The sequence below is a fragment of the Rattus norvegicus genome, chromosome 10, assembly GCF_036323735.1.
Source record: "Rattus norvegicus strain BN/NHsdMcwi chromosome 10, GRCr8, whole genome shotgun sequence".
NCBI classification, from domain to species: domain Eukaryota; kingdom Metazoa; phylum Chordata; class Mammalia; order Rodentia; family Muridae; genus Rattus; species Rattus norvegicus.
Window position 1 is genome coordinate 107170850 of NC_086028.1, and position 25469 is coordinate 107196318.

The window sequence follows — 25469 nt, forward strand, 5'->3', positions numbered from 1 at the left end:
TTCTTCTTCCTGCAAGGCCACTAATCCTATAGGATAAGTCTTCACCATCAGGACCAAATTAACTCCATTTTTTTTTCTCAAAGCCTCCCTCTACAAATACACTGAGGTTACAGCTTCAATCAGATTGATTTTTTTTTTCAAGACAGATCTCTTCATGTAGCGCTGGCTGTCCTGGAACTCTCTCTGTAGACCAGAGTGGCTTCTAACTCACAGAGACCTGAATGCTTCTGCCTCCTGAGCACTGGGGTTAAAGGCGTGCACCATGTCCCCCACCCCCAGGTACTTCAATGTGATTTCAATGAAACGCAGATATTTTGTCCACAGAGAGGCTAATGGTGTGAAAGGATTATGAGATCCACTGAGAACAGGAAAGGTTATGGAGCCTGGAGCACATCCTACCAGAGACCCTGGGCTGGGAGGTATATGCCACTGTCCAGTCAGCATGCCTTTCACAAGGGTACTCTTTAGCTTTTGGGACTATCAGAGGGCATCTATTTGAATCCCAGCTTTTTTTTTTTTTTTTGACAACAGGGGCAGATGATTCTAGCTGGATGAGGGAGCTGAACTATGCAGGAAACTGAGTAGCAATCCTGGCCTCCATAGTATATCCCCTCTCATCAGTGGTAACCACCAAAAATGTTTATATAACTGTCAGGTGTTGGGAACAAGACACCAACCATCAGTGGAGAACTGTAGGATGATGTCATCGTGCAGGTGTAGGCAGGTACAAGATAGAACAAGGTCTGTCATTGGATGAGAAGGAAGGATGGGCGGGAGAAAAGTTTTAGAGAGGAGGATACCGGAACCAAGGTGAGGGAAGAAGCAGCTGAGAGAGAACATGGAGGTTGATGTTAAGATTCCTCTCTGCACATTTACAGGTTGTTATGAATATTCTTAAGGAATGAATGTGTACAGGATTCTGTGTGTCTAGGTGGGCAATTATATCTTATCAATTGGATCAGAGGTTGTTGTGTTGTGTGTTCTTTCACGTGGTGATTTAAGTTCAAGAGAGCATGTGGTGGCTGGAGACACTGGGCTGCCACGGAATTGGGATGTGTATGTCTGGCATGGTGACAATTGCCTTGGGAACTAGATGAGTAGAGAGATTATTGCCAGGCTCAGAGAGAAGCCATCGTAGTGTGATATGGGATGGAGCAGAGTGGGTGAGACGCTTTGCTGACTGAGATGAAGGTATCTACCAGATATCTTGGGGCACTGTAGTGCTGGATCTAGTGCAGGATAAAATACAGCATTTTTAAAAATAATTTTATAGTAACAGAGAAACGCTGGTTGAGAACAATTTGATTTGCATATGACACTCCCTTATCTAAAAGGCCATTCCACCCTCACAGCACAGGATCTGTTCCAAGTGTAGGCTTTTACCCTGGTGGCTGTTGGGGAGGAGTAATATTTACTTTCTCTCTCTCTCTCTCTCTCTCTCTCTCTCTCTCTTCATATATATATATGTATATATATACACACATATATGTGGTATGTGTATGTATATATACATACATACATACATACATACATACATACATACATACAATGATGTATATATTCTTGCCATGGTGTGTGTGTGTAAGTCAGAGGACCATTTGAACCACCAGTTTTCTCCTACCATTGTTTCATGAGTTCCAAGAGCGGAAGTCAGGTCCTGACTTGAGGGTAATGTTTTATGGTGACAGCTTCAGTTTGAGAAGATGGGAAAGTTTTGGAGAAGATGGTAGCAATGTTTGCTCAAGGATGTGGATGTACTTAATATCACTGAAAAGTATACATAAAAATGCTAAACTGTCAGATTTTCTGTTTCATACATTTTGGCTCAACTTTAAAGTAAAAATAAAAGAAAGCTGGGATTCTGATGGCTGGAGAGTTGGTCTGTTGCTTGTATTCTAATGCTAAATACTGGCCTCCAAGGCTTGGCTATGAGAGAGTCTGTGAATACCCAAGTTCAAATCCCAACCCCCCAAGTTATTCCTGATTGGTGAGTAAAGATGCCTACAGACAATAGCTAGGCAGAAGAGAGATAGGCAGGGTTCTTGGGTTCCCGGGCTTGGGATCTGGGATCTGAGGAGATTCCGAGTGGGAGAAGAAAGAAGAGAGAGAGGAGGAAGCTGCCATGGGATAAGTGAGTTATGAATACAGGGCCATGAAGGCTTGCCAATGTGAGTTAAGAGCAGCCCAGATGAAATATAGCGAGATATAATTCGTGGTTATTGATGGGGAAATAGATTCTAATCACATAGAGGGTAAATATCTGCCCAGCCCTAGTACAAATTAAGGCTTATTATAATAATAAAAGTTGAGTGTCTTTTATCCAGGAACTAAATGATCAAAGGCAGGGCAGAGCCCCCCATTTAGATTAAGTATTTTCTACAACAGGTGGCCACTTTCTTCTTTTAGTTTGTACTAAGTTGCAGAGTCTGTAATGGCTGTTTGGGGTGGAAAATAGAGTGGCTAATGGACAGGGTATCCTGGCCTGGATCACCCTTTGTACCTCTAAACAACCCTCAGGGTGGGGACAAATTACAATTCCTACTGACACCAGAAGCAACAGTGGCTCAGAGAAGCCAAATGGGTAGAGGGCCACCAGGGTTCCATTTCTAGAACTGGTTGATATAGCAAGTTAGCTTTGCCTTGCATGATAGTGCACACCATTAACCCTGACACCCAAGAGGCAGATGTGGGCAGGTCTCTGTGAATTGATCCTGATATATATATCAATTTCAGGGCCAACCAGGGCTATCTAGTGAGATTCTCTCTAAACAAATAGCCAGGATAACTTTAGCTTTGTAGCAAAATATATCTAACATGAAAGTTTACCAGTCAAACCTTATTTTTTCTGTGCTGGGGATTCTATCCCAGGACTTTGCATATCCCAGGCAAGTGCTTTATCACTGAGCTACCTCCCCAGCACATTTTAACACTGTTTAGTCATACTAAGCACATTGTGCTATTATGTAACCATTACAACCAGCAGTTTCTAGAACTTGTCCATCTCCCCAAGCTGAAACTTTGTATCCACTAAACACTAACTGAACAGTTTCCCTGCACTAGCTCTAGTAGCCCCATTCGACTTTTCACCTGGAGTGAGTGCTCACTCCAGGAACCTGTATCTGGCATTTTGGTTTGTTTGTTTGTTTGTTTTTTTCCGGAACTGGGGACCAAACCCAGGGCCTTGCGCTTCCTAGGCAAGCGCTCTACCACTGAGCTAAATCCCCAACCCCGGCATTTTTTACTTAGCATGATATCCTCAAGGTTTATACAGGTCAGAGTTGGCTTCTTCATATAAGTATGTTTGTCCATTTATCATGCATTCAGCTGCTAGGACTATCTTGTATAGGTTTCTGTATGGATGTTTTGCCTTATCATTTATAGGAAGGGGTGGAATTCGAGCTCACACAGGAACTATTTGGCTGTTTGAGGACCTTCAAGATGTGGGTTGTATCTCTGGAGAAAACTTGCTCTGTAATTTGCAGAGCAGTGTGTGTGTGTGTGTGTGTGTGTGTGCGTGTGTGTGTGTTCTGACACCATTCCCCCTTCTCTGCCTAGAGCACAATTTCAGGCAGGAGGTCCCTTATTGTAGAAAATGGAGAAATTCCAGGCCATGTGCAAGAAATACCTTTGCATAAAGTGAGATTTTCATCTCCATTGACTATAAAAAAAAGTATCCCCTTTGTAGTTTTCTCTGGTGCCAAAATAAAAATGTATCTAAGAAGTGCAAATACAGATTGACCATATTTATCTCAAAGGGCTTGTACAAACAAACTCACTCTATTTTCTCTTCCCTTCTGAAGAGAAGTAAATAGAAATTAACAGCTGGGCGCAGAGTGGGTGTGTGCTGGCTGATGACTCACCGAAATTCATCACCATACTCCAGTTGCTCTCTCGCTATAGAAAGAACATCTATTTTAGGCAAAACTAACCTGTGGATGCCCTAGAAGTACCAGAGCCCTGCCACAAGATCCATTTTAATGTGAAGCTGTTTTCAGAACTATTGCTCCCTGAGCCCCATCCTGCCCCTGCCAACACTTCTCATACACAGCTAGGCAGCCTACCCCAACCCTGCATTACCAGGGCAACCGATCCTCCATCTGAAAGCCTACCTTCAAGTTTTCTCTACTTGGTTTCTGCCCACAGTTCACCCTACTCCACCCATGCTCCTTTCAAGCAGAGCAGCCCAGGTGGGTCCAGAGCCTACTAAAATTGCCCAGTGCTCTGAAAGCTTCTCCTATGCCCCACTGTACCTCTGACTGACATTCTGCAGCTACCGGATAGGGACTGCCCCTATGTGGCCCATCCAGATGTTGCTGATATCTGCTGTGGACCTCATAGTAGTAAAGGATTGGCTGGAGCCCCACTGCAGAACAATTATCGAGTGTCCATGATCCCTACAGCCAACATGATGTCCCCAGATAGCCAGAGTAATGAGGTAGACACTGGATGAGATCTCTTCTCTATAGATTTGCATGGTCAGGGAAGAGTCTGCTTCAAGCATGTGTGTTGTAGTGCTTGTACTACATGCAAGCCCCTGTCCCCAGACTCCATTATGTATCCTCACAGTGGCTGGCTTTGCCCCTGGTACATGGGCTTCTGGCCAAGTGTTCTCCAGCATCTCCACTATAATCTAACTGAAACAGTGAACAGTTTTCTCTTGTGAGAAAATACACTTGGGGGACCAGCAAAACAGCACAACGGTTTGGTAAAGGAGCTTGCTGGGAAGTTGATGATCCTCAGAACCCATGTGGTAGAAGAGAACTGACTTCAGAGAATTGTCCGCTGACCTGCATGCACATGCTCACCCACTCTCCCACACCCACCATAGTTAAAGATATGTAAAAACAAAATGTATCTTCAGTACATTTGGTGTAGAGACTCATGGCAAAAAAATAATTAGCCATCCATTTCATACCATATTCTCCAAGGCCCAGGGAACATCAAAGAACAAGACACGGAAGAGTCAGAGGAAGCAGGGAGAGTATTGTGTAGTTTTCTATCTTAATTAAAACATTCCCTCCTGGAAGAAAAGAATGGGGAATCCCAAGACTCATGAAGTTCAAGAGGTTTGAAGACCCAGGAAGCTCATGAAGGTTGAAAGTGTCACAAAGCCCCTTTCAAAGTTACCTAAGCAGCTAGCATTTCTTAGTGGTAGAAGAGACTCTTCTGTGGAGCTGCCTGCTTGCTGGGCAGGGAACGTCACCGATACAGCTTTATACGTAATGTGGAGTAGCTGTCTCTGAGACACCCAGGCACCCATTAGCACTCCACGTTGCTAAGGACAGCAACAACCTCTTTGTTTCACTAAGCAAGACATGAGAGGTATGGAAAACTCTATTAATTAAGGTCAAAGTCCACCATGACCAGATAGCCTCTGGGCTCGGCACAATATTGGAGACTCCTTTCATTAGTGGGCTTTCCCTTCTCTGACCTTGTCTAGGGAATTCTAAACCCTGACACATGCCTCTACGTGAGGCATGTCACATAGTCAGTTAGATTACAGGGTCAATTAACCTGTTCAGTCAGCACCTGAGATGCCTGAAATGCTCTCCCATGTTAAGTAGCCATTTTGGTATTCTAAGCCCTCAGCCAGTGACTTTTGCCCATCCTGGATGTCCCTACACTCAGTCCCCCAAAACTGTACAAGTCTTGAATCACCTCAAGTAAGGTTGATCTGCCTACTAACAAGCTGGTCCTGGTGTGGTCACTGCCCCCCATGCCCTCATGGACCATATCAGCTGATCCACGAGAGAAGGGAGACCCATGGTGAGGAACCGCTGTTTTGGTCTTTTAGCACCTAATGTTGAGCAAACAGACATTTGTTTACATCTCCTGGGAAAGGTCACTCAACTCCAGATTTGAGAATGTTCTGGGGCACCAACTGGAGCCGGCCAAAGTCACCAATAGTTTGAGACTGGCTGTTTGCATGGAACTTTTTAAAATTCCCAAACAAAAGGAAAAACTCAAAACAATAGAGATGTCTTTACTCAAACAACTGTAAATTTTTTTCCTCAGGAATGAATAAATACAAATGATTTATCTGACAAATCATACACAGTCTGGCTATGCATAAGTGTTTGAAGATAACATCGATGAGAAGCACAGGATGGATTTGCATATTTAGGTTGGTAAAGTGGCTTAGAGGGCAGTTGCTTGCTGCCATAGCTAATGACCCATCTTTGATCCTAGGACTCACACAGAGTGAAGGAGACAACCAACTCCTCAGTAGTTGTTCTCTGAGTTCCACATACAAGCCACAGCACTAATGCACACATGCATACGCACATGCTACACATAAATAATGTGATAAAAAACTTTGAAAGGAGCCGGAGAGATAACTCAGTGGTTAAGAGCTTGTATTGCTCTTGCAGAGGCCCTGTTACATTCTCAACATCTCTGTAGTACAGCTCACAACTGCCTGTAACTCCAGCTCCAGGGGTTTGGGATAGCCCCGACCTCCATGGGCACGTGCACTTACATGTTCCTACACAGACAGATACACGCAGCTAAGATAAAAATAAATGATCACGGGGGTTGGGGATTTGGCTCAGTGGTAGAGCGCTTACCTAGGAAGCGCAAGGTCCTGGGTTCGGTCCCCAGCCCCGAAAAAAAAAATAAAATAAATGATCACAACCCTTCTTTTAAAAATTGAAAAACAACTTATAAGGAAAATCTGCTCAAAATATATTGCATGACATTTTCTTTTCAATAAAAAATAATTTGGGTTGGGGATTTGGCTCAGTGGAAGAGCGCTTGCCTAGTAAGCGCAAGGCCCTGGGTTCGGTCCCCAGCTCCGAAAAAAAGAAAAAAAAATAATTTATGAGCCAGGTATGGTGGCACGTGCCTTTATTCCCAGGGCTAGGGAGGCAGAGGCATGATCTCCATGAGTTTAAGGCCAGTCTGGTCTACAAGGAGAGTTCCTGCACAATAAGGGCTATTACACAGAGAAAATTCTATCTTGAAAAACAACAACAAAAATGCAAAGAAGCACAAAGTATGTGTGTGTGTGTGTGTGTGTGTGTGTGTGTGTGTGTGTATTTGTAAGTTTCTTGAGACAAGGTTTCTCTGCATAGACCTGGTTATCCTGAAACTTGCTCCTCAGACCAGGCTGGTCTTGAATTCAGAGATCTGCCTGCCTCTGCCTCCTGAGTGCTAGGTTTAAAGGTGTGTTCAATTGCCACCTGTCTAGCCTTTTTTTTTTTAAATGATGAAATGTACTATGTACTTGGGGAAGCACATGATCACACATATATGTATCATTTTTTTTAAAAAAGATTTATTTATTTTATGTATACGAGTACACTATTACTGTCTTCAGACACATCAGAAGAGGACACCGGATCCAGTTACAGATGGTTGTGAGCCACCGTGTGGTGGCTGGGAATTGAACTCAGGACCTCTGGAAGAGCAATCAATGCTCTTAACCATTGAACCATCTCTCCAGCCCCATATGCATCATTTAATAGAGAGTTATAAAGTGGCAACTTCAGTGATAAATCTCTGTACCAGGTCGAGAAATACAAAGCCAGAGCTGCTGGATGGTTCAGTGGGTAAAGACATCTGCCACCGAGCTTCATGGCCTGAGATCCATATGGTGGGAGGGGAGCACCGATTCCCCCAGGCTTTCCTTTAGGATGGTAGGAAACAGCATCATTAGAGATAAAGGCAGTTAACTTCATGATGGCCAATATCTCTGTTAGTCCTTTATCTTTTGGCTTCCAGAGCAAACAGATGTTAATGCCTTTTGACATCTTTGCCATTCATATTACAGACTTCCTTTGCTTTGGGTATTTTATTACTTTGCTGCTATTTGTCTAAGAACGGACATCTTTTAATTTGCTTTATAATGTTTCTGTAGGGCTAGAAAGAAAGCTCAGACATTATTTGGATTCATTTCCCTGTACCCACTTCTGAAGGCTCGAAAAAGCTTGTAATTCCAGCTCCAGGGGCACCAACAACTCTGGCCCCGGCAGGCACTGGCTCTTTTAAGCACATGTGCACATACCTCCACACAGATTCTCTCTCTCTCTCTCTCTCTCTCTCTCTCTCTCTCTCTCTCTCTCTCTCTCCTATTATCCTTGCACCTAGGAGACTCAGGCAAGGAGGATCAATGTCAGTTTTTTTCCCCCCGAGGGCTTAAACTATGAAATGTTCTATTTTAAAAGCAAAGCAAACGCACCAACACACATCCAGACAGCACAGCAAGCATCTATTGGGTTTTATAACTGTCAGCTAAAAGCCAGAACCGATTTTAGAACTCCCACTGCTCATGGTGACGTGGGAACAGTCTGTGTTTGCAGCTGAGTGGAAATGCATGGGAAGACAGAGTGACCGTAGACCGCACTTTGAGACCCTTTTACTCACTTTGTGTGCTCTTGTCCTGACTTTCTGAATTAGCCAGCAGGTAAATGTACAGAGAACTTAACATCAAAGAACACTTTCAAAGGCCAAAAATAGATTCAAGATCGGGGATAAAGTTACCCTCGATTTCTGGGGGTGGGGTGGCGGTGTTCTTAAAAGTCAGACCTCACACATTAGCAGACACTAAATTTAGTCACATGTGCTTTTGGTAGAAAGAGGAACCCTGATTTACAGAGGCTGGTTCTTCTTGATATATGGGAATTCTCACAATTTGCCTTGCCATTTTCACCTCAACCGGCTTCAGTCATATTCTGCAGGTCCTCCTCAGTAAAGTTCTCCCTGAAGTCCTTGGCCACACACTTCAGATTTTTGAATGATATTTTCCCAGTCTCATTATCATCGAAGAGTTTGAGGACTTTCAGGAATTTTTTTTTTTTTTTGGTGCTTTTCCCTGAACATTTTCCAAGTCATCACTGTCAAGAAGTTACTAAGGTTCATTTTTCTTGTTCCTTCCTTATCAATTTCACTGATCATTTTCTGGGTTTCATCTTTCTTGGGTTCAGACTTAGGGCCCTCACGGCCACCCTTACTTTTCGATGTCTATAAGTCCAGGTCAGTCAGTATCAAAGAGATCAAAAGCTGTCCGAATTCTCTGTTTCTGCTCTTAGTAGGTTCAGGCTTAGGGCTCATCATTTTCCTCTGGTTACTAGATGTCATGAAATTCGAGACTGTTAACGGATTGAACTTCACGACCTGTTGTTAAGGCAGTGGCAAACGTGCTATATGCTACGTTGGCTCTTTTCCCACTGCTCCATGCCCCGACTGACTTCCTGTTCCATTCCAGTCATTTTCAGTTTGTGTCTTCCTTCCGTTTTCTGGAAGTCCACTTACATCTTTACAAAAACCTTCGTGTTCTGTTCTTCATGTCTTTTAACCTCTCCCTCAATTTTCCTTTCAGTTTCTTTATGCCACGGTATCAGTAACTTTTCTCGCCTCTTATTTAGTGATTCTCTCCTCTTCTGTGTTTAATTTACATATAGGTCTATTAAGATTCCATTCTGAGCTTGGCAGTGGTGAACAGGCAGAGACGGGCCAATCTCTGAGTTCGAGGATAGCCTGGTCTACAGAATGAGTTCCAGGACAGCTATCTAGAGGAACCCTGTCTCCAAAAACTGCACCAAAACAAAACAAAACACCAAACAAAGAGCAACCAAACAAAACCAAGCCTGCCCCACCCCACAACAGCCATGGATTTCACTCTGAAGCTGGGCATAGTGGCACATGCCTCCAATACCACGTTCAGAAGCAGAAGCAGATGAATCTCTGTGAGTTTGAGGCCCGCTTAGTCTACGCAGAGAATTCCAGTCCACCCGAGATCAGTCTGCCCCCACCTTGAGATTTCATTATGCAACTGTTGTTTTTAACTTAGACAAGCTTCCTTTTCATCGCCTGTACCAAGTGTCTTTGGCCCTTCTTCCTCCCTATAGATATTCTCAAGCTTGACTTTAAAAAATTATTTATTTTTATGCATATGAGTGTTTTTCTAAATGTATATGAAGCACACACAGGGAGACAAGAAGAGGAGGGGGTGGATCCCTTGGAACTGGGGTTACAGTCTGTTGTGAGCTGCCATATGGCTGTTGGGAATTGAACCTGGATTCTCTGACACAGCAGTAAGTGACCTTAACCGTTGAACAATCTCTTAAGCTCCCAGTTTCTCTCTCTCTCTCTCTCTCTCTCTCTCTCTCTCTCTCTCTCTCTCTCTCTCTCTCTTAACATTAAAGGCACAACTGTCCCATTCTGCCCATGTGATAATGCCAGCACCTGTCACTATCCATGACCTACTCTCTTTCTTTGCTGTGTTAGTTGACTTGAGGTGCCATTCTACTGCCAGACTTAAACAACAGAAAGTTGATTTCCGAAATTCTCGAGAGCGAATGTCTGAGATCAGAGCAAAAGGGGAGTTAGGTTGGCCAAGGGATCTCATGTTTCTGGCCTGTGGAGAACTGATTGCTTGCTATGTCTGGCCATGGCTTTTTTCCCCTGAAATATGAAACACTCATATACACTGAGAGTAGCTTTCTGGTGTCTCTATTTATGGAGTCACTCGGTAATCCTCTTGGAGTATGGCCCCACCCCATGAGTTCATTTAATATTAATTACATCCTTTAAGGCACCATCCCTGAATCGGTTATGCTGGGATTAATGACTCTATGAATTCTGAGGGAACACAAAGCATTCAGTCTACAGCTCTTCGGTAAGTCAGTCTCTTGAATGGTTTTTCAACCCCCATGTGGCATTTAAGAATGGACTTTGGGGGGTGGTGGAGAGATGGCTTGGTGATTAAGGCTGCTCTTCTAGAAGACCCAGGTTTGTTTCCTAGCATCCTCATGGAGGCTAATAACTGTCTGTAACTCCATTTCCTGGAGAACCTACCACCTTCTGATCTCCATGAGCACCAGCCATGCACATGGTGCACAGACATATATGCAGACTAGACACACATACATATAAAATTAAAAAAAAATACAGTTGGGTGTGCTGGTGAGTGCCTTTAATCCCAGAACATGGGAGACAGAAGCAGTTGGATCTCTGTGACTGCAGGCCAGTCTGGTCCACAGAGTGAGTTCCAGATCACCAGGGCCACACAGAGAAACCCTGTCTTAAAACACTAATAAAAAAACAAATTAATGAATAGACTTAATTGGATAAAAAAAGGACACTGGACCTGGAATACAAACTGTTCTGTGATTATCACTTTGGGCCAGAGTATCTCTTTTGAAAGCCCAGAGCTGGCTCCTTTATTCTGCGTGTACATGTGTGTACATGTGTGTTCCATGGCACTAGGGTGACTCTATTGAGTGTCTTCCACAAGGCGGGGACAGAGCAGTTTTATTTCAGCAGTACAAGAGCAATGTATGTAGACAGTTGCCCTGAATTTGCTGCTGTGGTGGGATCTGCTGGCCAGCAGGGACTAACCAAGGCTCCTGCAGTTGAGGTCGCTTCCTTTCCTGTGTAGTTGAAATACTGCTTCATCCAGCATTCAGCCTTGTTGTCTTGCCCATCATGACTCTGATACCAAGAACAAAGGGCAGAAGTGTTTAGTGCCCTCCTCTTGGGCTGGCAACCTGCATATAATATTCTGCTTAATAGTAACAAACACTCCAATTTAGGCATGTTGGCACAGTCCTGTAATCCCAGCACTTGGTAGGGACAGGAGGAGAAGGAGTTCAAGGCCATAATTGGGTATAGAGCATGTTAGAAGCCAGCCTGGGATACAAGAGAACTTGTTTCAAAAATATATTAGTATATAAAATTTTAATAGTAACTAATATGAACATATATATGATATATTACACACACACACACACACACACACACACACACACACACATATGGGGACAGGTTCTTGCTATGTGCTTTCAATTTACTGCAATCCCCCTGCCTCAGATCCTAAATATTGAGACTAAAGGAGTGGACTATTGTGCCCAGTCAGCTCTGTCACTTTGGAGTCACTCTCCATTTTCGACTTTATTGTCCCTGAATTATGTAAAGGATTTCCACGAGGTCTAGTGTTTCATTCTCTCTGTGCCTAAAATTTAAAGTACAACTTGTGTTTTTATAAATGTTAATCTAAGTAGTAAGAGTCTAGGTTGCAAATCAGGTTCAGGATTGCACTTTACCTTCTTATTGCTCACGTAGCCTTTTGGAGTCCTAGATTTATGGGACAGTTGTTCTCCCGCCATGTGGTCACCTCGAACCCATCTAGTCCTGTACTCTTACCTAGCCCCGTGTTTGCTAAAAACAGAATACAAAGAGACCTAGCTTTAAATTTTTAAAAATCATTTTATTAGTATGAATGATTTGTCTACATATATGCGTACCCCAATCGTGCCTGATGCCCACAGAAGCCACGTGTTGAATCCCTTAAAACTAGAGTTACAGTTGTGAGTTGTCATGTAGGTGCTGGGAGTAAACCCGGGTCTTCTGGAAGAGCAACCAAGTGCTCCTAACAGCTAAGCCATGTCTCCAGCCCCCTAAATACAGCTCTTGTCCCCATGGCAAGAACAGTCTTTCAAAATTTTGACATTTTACTCTGGGTTTCTATCACCCAGATACTAAACGTTCATTCCTCTCTGTTCTTGTCAGCTCTTTGATGGGACGTGTTTTTAACTATTTCAGCCAGCATTTCTAGATGTTTTCAACAGAAGGTTAGATTAAACAATCTGCACACTTTCTTCAATTGTTCTTATTCCTTTACACTTTCAAGGTTTCATTCATTCGCTCATTTTACCACATCCTTATTGAATGTCCACTTTCTATTTTGCTAATCATTGGGAAATGATGGGGAACAATGTGGTTAACTATGTCCACTTGATTGGGCACCGTGGACCAGGTATTTGGGGTCTTCGTTGGGGTTTTATTGCTGTGAAGAGACACCATCCAATTCTTATCAAGGCAAACATTTAATTGGCACTGGCTTACACTTTCAGAGGTTTAGTCCTTTATCATGATAGCGGGAAGCACGGCAGCATGCAGGCAGACATGGTGTTTGAGAGGCTGAGAGTACTGCATCTTGATCCAAAGGTTTCCAGGAGGAGACTGGAATTCCCACACTGGGCGGGTCTTGAGCATAGAGACCTCACACACAGTGACACACTTCCTCCAACAAGGCCATATCCCCTACTAATGCCACTGCCAAAGCATTCAAACACATGAGTCTGTGGGGGCCAAACCTATTCAAGCCACCACATTTGGTTAAGCATTTTTCTATTGGGGGTTGTCATCTACCGTCCCAGGACTTGGAAGGCTGGGACAGGATTTCCCTGACTCTGAGGCCAGCCTGGGCTGTATAGTGAAACCCTATCTCAATAGTAATCTTCCCTATTCTACCCCAATCCATAACCAAAACCCAAAAATGTATGTATGTTTGGATCCTGTTAACATTTAAGTCAATGGGTCTGGAGTAGGCACATTTCCTACCACAGCCGTAAGCCAGCTAGAGGTCTTAACAGAACAAATCAACCTTCCACGAGAAGGAAATTTTTGGGAGGAAGGCAGTGACTCAGACAACATCTCTTTATCTCCAGCCTGCCAGAAGATCCTATTGATTTCAGATTTGCAGTTTCTTAAGTCTCTTTCTTTTTTTTTTTTTTTTGGTTCTTTTTTTTTTTTCTGGAGCTGGGGACCGAACCCAGGGCCTTGCGCTTCCTAGGCAAGCGCTCTACCACTGAGCTAAATCCCCAACCCAAGTCTCTTTCTTTATATCTATACACACATACACACATCCTGCTGCTTTTTTCCCCTCTGAGCAAGACAGATTATAATCTGCCTTGGAGGAACTGAAGTCTGGCTGAGACCCAAGCTAATCTGATAATCACATACAATTCAAAACTCCCGTACTGGAGGCAGCATGCACCAGGGCTTGCACACTTAAACAGTCTGAGTCCTGCACTGCAAATCATTGTCACAGGCCTGGAAGCTTGGACAGACTGAGAGGGGAGCTGAGCTGACAGACTGTAGCATTGCTCCTGCCGGGGCAGGGGAGAGGTTTCCCCAGGGAAAACATTGTAGCTCTGCTCTACCAGGAAAGTTTCCTCAGGTTTGCTCCACAAAGCCATACTGCACAACAAACCTCATAGAAGATACTTATTGAGAGGGAAAACCCAGGAGGGAGGCTGCCTCTGCTTGAGTGAGAAGCAGCAGGGAGCTGAGCAGAACACAGGCTTTATATGGTGTTTCTTGGGGCAGGGGTGGGGGCTTTTCAGGGTGGCCTGGGGATTGGTGAAATTTCTGTGACCTAATCTTGGGGCAAGTTTAGAGATTGGTGTGACTTCATGTTCAGGGTTTGGTGTTTCTGTTTCTTGGCCCTGGTCTTGAGCTTGGAGTCAAGTCAGGGTCAAGGTATTTTTCCCTTTGACTGTGGTCCTTTTATTTATTTATTTATTTATTTATTTATTTATTTATTTATTTATTTATTATAAATACACTGTAGCTGTCTTCAGACATACCAGAAGATGGCATCAGATCCCATTACAGATGGTTGTGAGCTACCATGTGGTTGCTGGGACTTGAACTCAGGACCTCTGGAAGTGCATTCAGTTCTCTTAACCACTGAGCCATCTCTCCAGCCCAACTATGGTCCTTTTATTTAGGACAAGGGAGGGTTCAATACTTACTACAGATAGCAGAGTCAGGACAGGCAGCTAGAGGCAAGAAGGCAGTTCTGTTCAATAAGACTAGGCAACTAGTTGTTGGTTCAAATTTCAAGTCTGACCCTGTGTAATTTATTTAGGCATATTTTAGTAACAGCACAATTTAGTGAAAATTTCCTGGTGACTAACTCAATCTTGTGTGCACAATAAAACTCAAGATATGAGTATGTTGAAACTCTTTGTCTCGTACATGTGACGTTGTGAAAGTCAAAGTTATGTTTTTTCCAAAGTTATGTTTTAAGTTTTAATTACTATGCCTAAGAGATCCATGAAACAAAAATGCATCTAAGCCCCTTGCCCAAGGACAAATACTTCTTGAAATATTAGAGGCTATTGTTTATGGGAGATAACAAGTTTATTTGACCCAACTATACCAGATCACACGTGGAAGGGAGGTATGTCAGAATATATGCTTGCCACTGATTGGATCTGACAGGAAATGAGGTGAATTGTGGGTTTTTGCCTTTTTAAGCCCCTGCAAAATATGACTGGGGTCATTGCCCTGGGAACCGGGGCAAGGATCTGACTAAAATACATGCACTGGGGCAGTATTTAAAAGCATTAAAGCTTGCTTGAAGTTTGGCTTTAAATTTTGGCAGTGGTCTTATTCTTGACCTGTGAGATTAACATCTTAAAGATAGGCTCTGTAGATTGACAAACTCATGAAAAGGATTTGGGGAAGGATTCGGTGTGGTCTCAGACACAGATAGTGCAAAGGTCACCGGGCTATTAACCACCTCTGTTCACAGGCTATGCATTCTTTTCTGTGAAGGAACAACCCTGTGTGTTACATTCCTGGTTCCACTAGTGCTTACTTGGAAGCACAAGGACCTCCATACCTCCCCACAGGAGGGCAGGCCTCCCTCCGGGCGAGGGAAATTGTCCTGCGACCAGCACATCCCGGAGAAGGGATGCGTCATCCTCTGCAAAACCCTAGAGGCTCAGCTTCACCTCACTAATGCTTCCACAGACAGAACCCGGAGGGGCCGGAGCAACGTCCCTCTGTCTACACAGCTGTCTGGGAATTGTTTTGAACCGGTTTGAATTGAGAGTTTAGCACACCAGAGCCGCAAGGTTGGGCGCCCCACCCACTCACCCGGCTCCTGCCCCCTTGCAGCCAGAGAAAACTTGGCAGCAGTCGCTGTGCCTCTCAACCAATCCTAACCTGAAAGGCCACACCCCTCCAAAGGTTTTCCCGCCCCTTCCTTCTTGTCACCCAATCCAGTCACTGGTCTGAGTCTGCCCCGCCCCTCAGCGGTACCCGCTTCTGTTCCAGGCCTGAACTGGGTTTGCTGCGGAGCTGCTTTCATGGAGACCCTGCTTAAGCGGGAGCTGGGCTGCAATTCAGTCAAAGCTACGGGCCACTCAGGAGGCGGGTGCATTAGCCAGGGCCAGAGTTATGACACGGACAAAGGACGCGTGTTTGTGAAAGTGAACTCCAAGTCAGAGGTAGGGCCATAGGGACTGGGTGAGGGTCCAGCTCGTTGGCCCGAGGCTAAAATGGGGCTGTGGTTTGGGATCAGGGTGTGTGAGATCCTGAGCTGGCCCTGGTTGGGTAGAGCTAGAGACTCAGTCTTCAACGACAGTCTCTGGCCGCCGTCCACGCGTGACCGCCACAGCCCGGCGGTTTCACTCTGGCCTCAGGCTTCCCTTCCCTTGCCCGCTGTACCCGCTATGGCAGGTGCGGTGCGTGGTATTCAGAGATTGCGATGCCCACTTTTTTTGAGAAAGCCTTCAGGTTTGGCTAGTTTTGAGAAACGTCAGAGTACACGTGTATATCTGGAGTATATTTCAACTCGCAGAGACTAAAACTCAGATCCAGGATCTTAAAGGATCAGGATAGTGCACTCACCCCACCATGTTCAGTTTGAGCGTGAACTTTTTCTGAAGCGCCCAATGGAAGATAGGGTGAACGCCAGGGCTTCAGTTGTGTGCCTGGTTGCTGCTGTCCCTTTGTCACTGTAAAGCTGTTCACTCCAGGTTTTTGTTGGAAGGGAGGTGGATGGCTTCTGTAGAACTTGGCAAAATCTTTTTAAACGAGACTGAAAGTATTTATCTTCTTGTCAAACCCAACACCTCACACACCTTCCAAGTTAGAATTGGTTTCTGTCACCAAGGCTGACTTCCAAACTTAAACTTTTTGTTTCTGCCTCCTGAGTGCTGGGATTACAGGTTTTTAGCCACGAGCCTAGCTTGCATTTCTGGTCATTTTTCTTTCACATGTGAGTCTTTTTCATTTGCCTCTCACATGTGTGTTAACCTTTGAAATATCATTATTTTCTCAGGATTTGCCTCAACCCCTATTTTCAGACATCAGTTGAAATCTGTCAACTGCCCTTGAATTTATACTAAAGTGCCTTCAGCAGCAGACTTCATGGTCTCCTCCATGTTCTACAGCTGGACTTCTCTGTTCTGGTTTTGCTTGTTGTTTTTTTTATATAGTATCCTTCCTTTACATACTCCTTGGTATTTCCACCTTGTTTTTAATTTGAGATGATCGTTGAATCCGGGGTCTTGCACATGGTAGGCAAGTACTGTGTATCATGCTACCTTTCAAACTAGTAGTGGTTTTTTTTTTGTTTGTTTGTTTTGTTGTTGTTGTTGTTTTGTTTTTTGTTTTTTTAAGTGTTTTCTGTTGTTTGGGGTTGAGTTCAGATTCTTTTCTTTTCTCTCTTGTTCAAATTTACTTGTTTTTTGTTTGTTTGTTTGTTTGTTAATTTAATTTCTTGAAACAGGATCTCACTATGTAGCACTAGCTGACCTGGAATTTGCTACATAGACCAGAATGGCCTTGAACTCAAAGAGATGTGCCTTCGTCCTGTGAATTTACATTTTCTCTCTCAGGAAGTGGGCTTTGTTTGTTTGTTTTGAGGCCCAGTTTCCATCTATATGTAGCCCAGGCTAGTCTGGAACTTAATCTGGAATCCTCAGCCTCTGGAATGGTAGGATCACACACATTAGCCAGTATGAACTGCTGGGTTTAAAGACAATACGAGTGCATGTATATGTGATGTAGGATGGGAGTGTGGTACGCATGGAGACCAGAGACATCAGATCCTCCTGAAGCTGGAATTACAGGTGGTTATGACCTACCTGATGTGGGGGCTAAGAATTGAACTCAGGACCTCTGCAAGGGCAGTGTGCACTTTTAACCACTCAGCCATCTCTCCGGCCCTACTGCTGGGTTATTTCCCATTCAAAGTCTGTTTTCTATTTTTCAGTCTTCTTTTTCCATGTGGTCTTTTTCTCGCTTGCTCTGGGCTATATAGCATGGGTTATGCAGGTGTACTGCCCATAAGACGATCGTCTGCTGCTTGTTAATAGAACCTTTGTGCTAGAAACACAACTTTTCCGTGCTCTAGCTTCTATGAGGCAAGACTTTGAAGACTACCTGGCTTCTCTTTTATGCCTTGCTAGATTCTACCTGGCTGATTGTTCTTATTAGACTCTTGCGAACTTATATACTTGAATTTTATCTCATTTTTAGATTGTTTCCTGATTTTTTTTCCCACAATGATCCATCTGAGGCTTAATTTTCCTGTAAGTCTATTTAGGAATAGCTACTTTCTTAGCTGGACTCTTCAGACCACATAAGCAGTAAACGACTTCTGTGAAGGGAGCCGTGCTTCTTAATGGCTGCACAGTTTCTTTATAAGACATTTCCTGCATCCTTTTTTTTTCCGTGCTGCCTTTTAATGTAGTCTCTGTCACCAGTACCTTGGCAAAAGTCTAGCTTCTCCTTCATATTCTAAAAGAGGTCGGTGTGGAAGTTCTGTCAAGGACACAGTTCTTATCTTCCTTCTCGGAAACTTTGGCTCTCTTAGTGAGCAGTTATAACATTTGTAGCATGTTTAGAATGGGCTGTGTGTTCGCTGCTACCTCAGAAATGTAGTTTCTCTCATTTTATAGGTGAGCAAACTGAAGCAAAGAAAGCTTAAGTAACTTGCCTGAGACCACAGAGGTAGTAACTATGGGTGTAAGTAGAATCTCCCTGGCAGCACCGTTCAGTAGGACGGGTGATTACATTTTGGTATGTTCACCCTGCCAAATAGTATACACGATGAAGGTATAACAGATACACCAGACCCCAGATCCCACATGACTGCTGTAAAATGATCACTCAGCATTCAGAAGGCTGAGGCAGGAGGATTATGAGTTTGAGGCCAGCATGGACTACATAGCAAAACCCTGTCACATTAAAAACAGCAATAAAACAAAACAACAAAAGCCAGGAACACAAAAAAGCATGTCCAAGCAGGCAGAATAGCTCTGTGCTGGTGGAAGCCAGGGTAGAGACATATGTCTCTGGGGATGGGTAATGGCTGAACTCTTTCTGTTGGTATGTCTCAAGGCAGGGTTTCTCTGTATAGCCCTGGCTGGCCTGGAATTCACTCTTGTAGACCAGGCTGGCCTCAAACTCAGAATTGCGTGCCTCTGCCTGCCGAGTGCTTAGGGTTAAGTTGCTATTACCACTCAGTGGTATCTGGACTCAATCTCATGATGGTGATGCTTCAAGATTGATTGACTGGTGCACACAGGAGGCAGAGGCAGGCAGATCTCTATGCGTTCGAGGCCAGCCTGGTCTACATAGCAGTTTCAAGACAACCAAGGTTGTATAGAGACCTGTCTCAAGAAAACAAAAACCAAGCCAGAAAGCAAGCAATCAAGCAAACGCAGCCCCACACTGCAAAGTATAAGCTTGCTTATGTCTGCGTGACTTCAGCACTTACGGCCTCTGAGAAGTCCTGACCATTTCTGTTGAGTCCTCTGGCTAGCATAAATGTGGCTTGAAATTGTAAGGCCAGAGGTAATCGTGTTCTCTCTGGTGACCTTGGTCTCCACCTCCATTGTTTGACTGACAGGCTAAAAGAATGTTTGATGGCGAGATGGCGAGCTTGACCGCCATTCTGAAGACAGGCACAGTCAAAGTACCAAAACCTATCAAGGTTCTGGATGCCCCAGGAGGTGGGAGCATGCTAGTGATGGAGCATCTGGACATGCACCATCTGAGCAGGTCCGTCTCACCCCGCCCCTTCTGGTTAAAAGCAAAGGCTTTATTTCTTCCTCTGTGTGGGTCTCTTACTTTGAAATCTTGTATTGGGGTGGGGTCCTCTTGTGGGTCTATTATTTTGGAATCTTGTATTGGGGTGGGAGGCAAGATTTTGAGGCATGGCATAAAGAGCCCATGACTGCACAGGTGACGACTCTATATTATGAATGGCACACACTCCCTGCCAGATAAAAGCCGGAGAGAGGACGCTCTCAGGGTGGGATGATCACAAAAAGACTCAGCTGCAGAGTCTAAAAGACTAGGAGAGGTGGTCAAACAAACAGAATCGAATCCTCCTGCCTCCTCTTCCTCCCAAGGATTCTTGTTGTGTGCCACCACGCCCAGTTTCCCCTCTTATTTCAGTAGAATGAACTTCAGACTCTACGTATGACTCGATTTATGTGCCTTGAGACCTTTCAGACGGATCTGTTAGCTGTGTGTCATCCGTTGAGTTCCTGCATTTTGATTTTAGCCATGCCGCCAAGCTTGGATCCCAGCTTGCAGATCTACACCTTGAGAACAAGAAGCTTGGAGAAAGGCTCCTGAAGGAGGCTGGCACTGTGGGTAAGGGGCTGTGTGAGCCCTAAGGGACCCTGTATGGTAGAGGGCTCAGGGATGGGGTAATGGTGTAGCCTGTGCTGATGCCAAAGCCAAGGGTGGTTATCCCAAAGCTGCACATTTGCAGTGCAGTGAACACCATGGGTTTGATTGGTACATCGTGTCCTAGACATACTGAAAAAAAAAAAAAAACAGGAAATATTGATGGGCTGGAAGCCATGTGATGTTAGGGTCGTTTTGCATCTTACTCTCCAGAAGGGAATCTAATCAAAGTTGTTTTGGCATTCACTACAAAGTGACTCCTTTAAACATGTCTTCTCGTCCATGTACGCAGCATTCTCGAGGCTCAGAATGACAGCCATAATGCCACCCATCTAGAACACAGTGTGGTGCTAGCAGGCTGTGTACCTCATGTCCTGGCTCTGTTAGACAGAATAGCTGATAGTCAGAAAGCAGGTGATCCAGAATCTACTGCGTGCTGTTCTGCCGAAGGGTCCTGGTAGCCTGTCCATCCTGTGATCATATGCTGGTGGTACCATCAGCCTATCCTCTCATCCTGTGAGGATTAACTAATAGACCCTGTCAAACTGGCTTTAAGACCTATTGCGTGGAATTCACATGATTGGCATTTTCTTAATTTGGAGGATATACATGAAGTTGAGGCTGTTTCAAAGCATTATAGTTTTATTTGTCAAAAATGGAATGACATTGTCACTGGAAAACATCCTTTTCTGATGGATTATAGGGTTGATTTTTTTAAATTTATTTTTGACATTGTTATGAGTCCCCTGACCCCCATGCATCCTCTGGTATTTGGTTCTGCTTCTAGAATAGCTAGCATCTTGGTTATTGAGTCTGAAGACAGTGTTCTGCGTGGCCTGGGGTCTTGCTTATTTATGCGCAAGCATTAGGGGGTAAGGGCATACTGATTGCAAAACAACAACTCTGAGCTGCAAGAGTGAACCCAAGGGTCTCCTAGAACAAGGGAACAAACAAGTCACCTCTCTTTGTTTTCTTTTTCATGAAAGGGAAAGGAGGTGGACTGGCGGAGCGGCAGTATGTGGACCAGTTTGGGTTTGATGTGGTAACATGCTGTGGATACCTCCCCCAGGTGAGTGGCGCAGAGCTCACTTCTGTTTCACATGGAGAAACCCTATCTTACAAAACAAAAGCAAACAAAGATGTCAGCCTAGAACCACCTAGGAGGAAAGTCACAGTGAGGACTTACCTGAATTGGGTTAGCCTGTGGGCGTACCGCTGAAAGATCTTCTTACTTGGGTTAGTTGATGTACGAAGACCCACCCTGGATTTGGGCAGTGCCATTCCTTAACTCTGGATGTGAGTAACAGCCTACATTGTCCTCCCTGAAATGGAATATAACCTGGAACTGTAAGATTAAAAAACCCACAAAAACCCTTGGGTTGGTTACGCAGTAACAAATAGGAAAGCTCTTTGCCAAGAGGAACGCAGAATCTAGAAACTTCTAGATGTTTTATGGTGGGCACAGGGGCCATAGATTTAGAAATGTGTAGGAGGTTATTTGTAAACTTACCTCATATGGCATCTTCAGGCCCTGTGTGTTTAGGGGGTGTGTCAGCAGGCATTGGCCCTTCCCTTTTTGCCTGTAACTCATGATACATTTGTGTTCACATGTAGATATATGCACATGCACATGCGTGCTCATGTGTATGTTGTTTTGTCCTCCTGTGTCATGTCCTGCTCTGAGCTGATTAACTCTCACGTGCCTACCTTACTTCCCTCCTGGGTGGGAAGCACCCATGGCCTGGACGGCCTTCCTTGGGAGTTCTTTTGAAAGAGGTTCCGATATGACTCTTCTCCTCAGTCTCAGAACAAGGTAGAATGTGGCCAGATGGCTGTGGGAAGATGATTGGAAACAAGCCATGAGATCCAGAGGGTCAGCCAGCTCTGGCCTTTAATCCTCAGTTGTTCCAATTAAATTTGCTTTAGTTGATCTTCAGGCTTGGAGACTGCAAGCAGTCACCTAGCATACTCTGCTGACCAGTCCTCCTAGGACACAGGACCTGGCCTCATGTTGTCCAGTCATCTGTCACGTCTTTAACCTCCTGTGGCTGCTACCCCACTTCGTGCTTCCTGCAGCCCATTCTACTTTGGGATTTCTGGACACGTAAGCTCCTTCAGTCCTGATGTTTTCTGATAAGGTCTTTGTCCCTTACTATCGCCTGTGCAGGTAAATGACTGGCAGAAGGATTGGGTCACGTTCTATGCCAGGCAGCGCATTCAGCCCCAGATGGACATGGTGGAGAAGAAGTCTGGGGACCGGGAAGCTCTTGGGCTGTGGTCTGCTCTGCAGGTGAGCAGGGCCTCTGCTACATGCCCAGTGCCAACAGCGTGCCCCCTGAGCCCTGATAGAGGGGAGGCACCAAGTCCGGGATGGCATCTGAGCCTACTTCTGGATAGGAGGCATAGTGTTTGTCAGTGTCCCCATCTGCTCTCTCCAAGTCAGGCACATTTGAGTACCTGCTCAGATATGTGCAACGGCACTTAGGAAAGCGTATGATTGGCCACTTTGTTTAAGGCTCCATCTTCTTCCCTGCAGTTGAAGATTCCTGACCTGTTCCGTGATCTGGAAATTGTGCCCTCCTTACTTCATGGAGACCTCTGGGGAGGGAATGTAGCAGAAGATTCCTCCGGGCCCATCATCTTTGATCCAGCATCCTTCTATGGCCACTCAGAATATGAGCTGGCAATAGCCGGCATGTTTGGGGGCTTCAGTAGCTCCTTTTACTCTGCATACCATAGCAAAATCCCCACCACCCCAGGATTTGAGAAACGCTTGCAGTTGTATCAGCTCTTTCACTATCTGAACCACTGGAATCATTTTGGATCTGGGTACAGAGGCTCCTCTCTAAACATAATGAGGAATCTTAGCAAATGAACCAGCTTCCCCCTAGAGGGAAGAGTCTCTTATGAGCGTGCGGGGTCTTCTAATAAGACAGCTCTACATCCAGATCAAGTCTTACCATCATAAGCATCACTGTGAACTGAGAGAAGTGCCTCGGGGTCAGGTGACCTGATTCCAGCTATTGGTTGAGGAGCTCATGATTCTCCACAGTCCCTTTCCTCATGAAGCCTTCCCATTTATTCCATGGCAGGACTTGCTTAAGATCTCTTGTTTCTTTTTTTTTTTCCCCCTTTTTTTCCTATTCTCTCATTCTGACTGCAGTTTCCCCTCCTTCCTTCCCCTCCTCAGAATCTCCTCTGCCACTCCCCCCAGGGACATCAACCAAGCACAGCGTAACAAGCTACAATAAGATCAGGCATATAACATCACATCAAAGCTGGATGAGGCAACCCAGTAGGAGGAAACGGGTCACACAGTAGACAAAAGAGTCAGGGACACCCTCCGTTCCCATTGTTAAGATTCCCACAAGAACACCAAGCTATTCAGCCATAACGTATATGCAGAGGACTGAGGTCAGACCCCTACAGACTCCTGATCACTGCAAGCCCCCGAGTACAGTCAGTCGATTCTGTGGGCTGTAAACTTTGTGAAGTACGGGCTCTCTCAGAGGAAGGGCTATGTCATTCTGTTGTGTACATTATAAGACTGCCTGGCTAGATCAGGCCTCCCTGATGGTGTGAACAGACTTACTGAAGTTTAGGTATAGTGAGCCACGCTCTACTGCCAAGGTAGAGAACTGGAGTGACTGTTGGCGTGGTGAGGGGTGTTCCCCATGCAGGGAAGTGGCCAATGTGTCCACCTCCCATCTCTTCCTTGCACATTATTAACATTTCTGAGCCATTCACAGTGATGCTTTGTGATGAGTAGACCTGATCTAGCATGGAGTCACCTTATGAGAAGATTTGAATGATGACCAATTCTAAAATCAATGGTATTCCATTTGCTTATGTAGCACTTCTGGACCCTGCTGTAAGCTGAGCAGTCTAGAGATTGGTTTGGGGACTGACCAAGCTACCAACCTTAGGGGTAACTTGGTCTCGATTTAGGAGCCTGGAAATACTCCTGTTAGACCAACCTTGTGCTCTTTTATCTCTCTCTTTCTTTCTTTCTTTCCTCCTTTCCTTTCTTCCTATGGTTTTTTGTTTATTTGCTTGTTTTGTTTTATAAGACAGGGTTTCTCTGCATAGTCCTGGCTGTCCTGGAACTTCCTTTGTAGACCAGGCTGGCCTCGAACTTGGAGATCCACCTGCCTCTGCCTCCAGAGTGCTGGGATTAAAGGTGTGCGCCACGACCATCTGGCTTTGTGCTACTTTCTAAAGTTGTCATTCCTTTGTAACATATGAGCATCAGATTAACATTTTTTTTCTCTTTCAACATTGTAGAAATGGAAAATTTCATGAATGATGTTGATGTTAATAAATCTTTTTGCCTAAGAACTTAAATAAAATTGCAGTTGTTTCAGTGATGCCTAAAACTAGTATATTTCCACATGTATGTACTCACCATTTACCTTCGCTGTCTGCTGTGAAGAGACATCATGACCACAGCAACATTTGATTGGGGCTGATTTAAGCCTCAGAAGTTTAGTCCAATGTCATCATGGCGGGAAGCATGGCAGCATGCAGGTAGACATGGTACTGGAGGAGCCAAGAGTGCTACATCTTGATCCAAAGGCAGCAAAAGGAGACTGTCCCACTGGGTGTTGTTTGAGCAGATACAAGACCTCAAAGTCTGCCTCCACAGTGACACTAATAACGCCACTCCCTATGGGCCTATGGGGGCCAATAACATTCAAAACTTCCACACATTGCAATGCTATACAGTGATAATAAATAAGTAGAACTATGGTTTCTTTCTTTTTTTTTTTTTGAAAGGTTGTATTAGTTGCTTTTCTATTGGTGTGATAAAACATCATGCCCACGGCAATTTATAGAAGAAAGACTTGGTTTAGGCATACAGTTACAGAGAGTCAGGCTCCATAATGGAGGGAACCACATGGCAGCAGGTGACAGACTTGGCTCAAACTGGAAGCCGAGAGCTCACATCTCAAACTGGAAGCACAAGGCACAAAGAGCGAACCTGGAATGGCCCTATAGCTTTCCAACCTCAGAGCCCACCCCCCAGGACTTACCTCCTAAACCTACCCAGAAAACACTACCAACTGGTGACCGAATATTCAAACATCTGAGCTGAAGGGGGGCATTTCCATTCAAACCACCATGGGATCTCATGTAGTCTATGCTAGCCCTTGAATTCCTGGTCCTCCTCAGCCCTCTCTTTACCTCTTCTCCAGTTTGATTTCTGGTTTTGTTTACAGTATTTTCATTCACACCCATAAAGT

The 25469-nt window shown here is 44.7% G+C and overlaps 1 protein-coding gene across 1 annotated transcript; it reads left to right on the forward strand.

Moving 5' to 3' along the window:
- Nucleotides 1–15845: 15845 nt before the first annotated feature.
- On the forward strand, nucleotides 15846–24570 carry Fn3krp (fructosamine-3-kinase-related protein). The gene is made up of 6 exons (NM_001107077.3): nucleotides 15846–16025; nucleotides 19439–19590; nucleotides 20099–20190; nucleotides 21213–21295; nucleotides 22394–22516; nucleotides 22763–24570. Exons 1-6 carry the CDS (start codon nucleotides 15885–15887, stop codon nucleotides 23099–23101), a joined length of 930 nt encoding a protein of 309 aa, NP_001100547.2. The 5' UTR covers nucleotides 15846–15884; the 3' UTR covers nucleotides 23102–24570.
- The last annotated feature ends 899 nt before the right edge of the window (nucleotides 24571–25469 follow it).